General features: G+C 35.8%; 1 protein-coding gene across 1 annotated transcript; it reads left to right on the forward strand.

Annotated features, from left to right (window-relative positions):
• Positions 1-336: 336 nt before the first annotated feature.
• LOC132144775 (XK-related protein 8-like) lies at positions 337-3227 on the forward strand. The gene is made up of 3 exons (XM_059555347.1): positions 337-896; positions 1078-1295; positions 1908-3227. Exons 1-3 carry the CDS (start codon positions 583-585, stop codon positions 2624-2626), a joined length of 1251 nt encoding a protein of 416 aa, XP_059411330.1. The 5' UTR covers positions 337-582; the 3' UTR covers positions 2627-3227.
• The last annotated feature ends 484 nt before the right edge of the window (positions 3228-3711 follow it).

Below are 3711 nucleotides of genomic sequence, written 5' to 3' on the forward strand. Positions count from 1 at the left end.
TTCAGCAGCAAGGACTGAGGAACTTGTCAGAGTAGAAGAAAAGCTCAATGCACTAAAATATTGAAATAGCCTTATTGAAAACCCAGTCCCAAGACTTGAAACTGTAAAGGTGCTTCAGCTAAATGTTTAGTTAAATGAATACTTATGCAATGTAATTATTTCAGTTTTGTTTTATTTTGAATAAATTTACAAATTTGCGAAAATGATGTTTTTGCTTTGTCAATATGGTGAACGGAGTGTAGATTGATGTGGGAAAAAAAAGTAATTTAAAGCAGTTTAACATAAAGCAGCAACATAACAAAAAGGGGTATGAATACTTCCGCATGGCACTGTATATGAATAATCAAATAAATATTCCAATATCTTAGTGAGCGAATATTTGACACTTCCCAATTAAAACCAATCTGTGTGAGTGTGGTCACATGTGACATCACTCAGTACAGTCTGACACATGACAAATAATTCAAAGTCACATGGGAGGAGTTTGAGGAGTGGATGTAAAGTTTTTTTTCTGTTTCATATCTTTTAAACAACATAAATATATGTCTCCAGAGAGCATTGTTTCTCACACTGGACTGAATCATGGTGGAGACTCAGGAGCGCTTTCCTTTTGTTTTTTTATTGAAATACCTGTTTACTTTGGTGGGACTGTTATTGTTCCTGCTGGATATAGCGCTGGACATTTGGACTGTTGTGTCATTATATAAGGATGGTGCCTATGTGTATATGGCAGTGCTGATCTTTCTGCTGCTGGGCTCTTCAGTGTTGTTACAGGTGTTCAGCTGGCTCTGGTACTCTGATTACCTGGAGAAGATTGAGACTAAGGTGGAGACATTTGCAAAGAACCATTCATTGATCAAACCATTTCACTTCCTGCAGCTTGGAGTCCATCTCAGGTCTGTGACAGATTTATTTTTCAATTTTGAGTTCACTTTAGGGTACTTTTAAAAAGAGTCCTTATTACTGAAATAAGATACTTCTGATAATAAGAAGTATCCAAACTGGCATCACTGTTGGCTGTTGTAAAGTTTTGTCGTATTAAGTGTTGGTGAAGTAAATGCAAGTATGTGTTCACAGGTATGCTGGGGTAATAGAGACTTCCACAATGGATTTTCTTCACCACATTAACAATTTCAGAAAGGATGTGCGGCATAATAACAGAGAGGGTGTGGATGTGAAGCTGAAACATGATTTTCTGATGCTTCGTATATTTGAGGCGTTTTCTGAAAACACCCCACAGTTCACACTCATTTTGTCTAGAATCCTACAAAGAGGAGAGCTGGAGCTTATTACAGGTCGGTCTCAAATCCAGAACACTTTCTTACTTAAAAGTATTTTTATTATCATGCATCTCTGAACCACTTAAGGGAATAATTCATAGTATTCATTCATGTGAATGAACTTCAGTACAGACCAGTCAAGTTTCCATTAGTTACAAGACACAATTTTTTTCATATCATCTCTCAAAACAAAAACAAAAACAAAAAACAAAGATATGTGCACTTGAAATCCATATTCAGAACATCAATGCAGTATTTCAATCACTAAAAACAGCAGGTGGCTTAATGTATTAAGACTGTAGGTGCCTTCCATTTTGTGTACTTATGCACTTTTCTATGCCATTTTCAGTATAATTTGTTTGATTATGTATGATTATTGAGATGTATTATGATTAGTGTGTTCACATTGAAAATTCCAAAAAGAAAAATGGTGATATGGTAACAAGTCTTCATGAGTGAGTCACTAGATTATTCACTTACTCAATTTATTCCAAACATTGATTCATTCAGCAACACCACTACTGTTTTGCTCAGAACCTTAGCATCACCATGACTGTAAATATATATTTCACTCGCATATGCATGTGAAATTGTTTAATGCATGCAATGTTTTTTTTTTTTTTTCAGGTTTAAAAATCCTCACAGCAGCTTCTGCAATTGCCATTAATGTTGCCTTGTACCACCGGGGCATGCATGTCTATGGCTCTAAAGGACGCAAGATGAGCTTGATCTCTACTGGCATCTACTTCCTGTGGAACTTGTTGGTGATTATTCCCCGTGTTACTGCTCTGGCACTCTTCTGTAGTGTATTGCCATGCTACATCATAGCTCACTTCCTGTCCCTGTGGATGCTGCTGGTTTTAGTGGCCTGGAGCCAGAAAACAGATCACATGAAAAGTCCTGGTTGGGAATGGCTCTTCAGAGCTACTGTTGGACTCATCTGGTACTTTAGTTGGTTTAACGTATCAAAAAAAGGAAACATCAAAGTAAAGATGGCTCTGTATTATAGTTTCATGGCTTTGGACACAGTGATGCTGCTGGGCTTCTGGTACCGGAAGGTGTTTGAGTACGAAGGCTGCTGGAGCTCCTTAAATCCTTACATGGTGATCCCGACACTACTAGGTTTGTATGTCATTGGAATACTAGTGAAAATTATATATTACACATGGTTTCATCCCAGAATGGCTGAACCCAGTGAAGGACCATTTAGACAAGCTGCAACATATGATGCAGACTCGACAGACTCAACAAACTTGACCCTGGAAGACCCAGCTGCAGCTCCTGCACAGCCTCTCACTGGAGTCCTCAAGAGGAGCAGGAACATGGTTGCTAATTTCTACTTCTAGTACTTCTAGTTTGTATTATAATGTATTTACTTCTAGTTTGTATTTATAATGTATTTAAATTAATAGAAAACCAAAGTGCGGAACCATAGAACTTACAGTAAAATAGTTATTTTATTAACTGACATGATGTTCATATATTTTTATTTATGCTAATGTATATTGTATTTTTGATTTGGAAGACTACTGCAGCAATATACAACACAGCAGTACTATTATCAGCAGTATTATTATCAGCAATGTTAATAAGGTTATTATTATTAATTATCTCAAACTGTTTTGTGATGACATTTTCATACTACTTTTGCACAGATTTCTAAAACATAGTATTGTCATGATACAATGTCCAGAACCAAGAGACCTCATTTTCACTGATTTCCTAATGCTTGTGTTGCTCTGTTTATGTGACACTACTAGATTGTTTAATTTAGGCAGTATGACATATAAATGTTGATTAAAAAGATAGTTCACTGGAAATTGTGTCATTATTTACTCACCTAAAAGATGTTGGTAACCAAACATGAAGTTTCCGTTTTGGTTCCTTTTATTGTATGGGCAAATATACAATTGAAATCAAACGGGGAACTGTTTAATTACTAGCTTTCTTCCTCTTTTATGATTCACAGAAGAAAAATTCATACAGGTTTTGAATAACATGAGGGCGATTAAATGAGGAAACAATTTAATAATGTTAGGGTGGACTTGAATGAACCTTTCAAATCTTATTGTGTTTATATACTGTATTTTATTTGGTGTGCCGTTCCGAAATCCCATGATTTTTGGCCAAACCAGTTAGCAGTTATAAGACGTGCTGAAACTACTCAGGTCATCATATTTGTTATCAAACATACCAAGTTTGGTCAGAGCCTGGCTAAAGCTTTCCAGAGATAAAGCCCCATGTCCATTTCATGACAATGCTTTTTACGAATATAGTATGCTCTGAAGATGATCTGAGCCAATTTTTGTGAAAATTTGACAAAGAGTCTGGAATGAGTGAGAAAAAATTTATACTTCAGAAAAAATAAAAAAATTATACAAAAAAATCCAAATAATAGTAATTCTGATTGTCCCAAGCAATCAGAGGGAAA

This window comes from Carassius carassius, chromosome 8 (assembly GCF_963082965.1).
Source record: "Carassius carassius chromosome 8, fCarCar2.1, whole genome shotgun sequence".
NCBI lineage: Eukaryota > Metazoa > Chordata > Actinopteri > Cypriniformes > Cyprinidae > Carassius > Carassius carassius.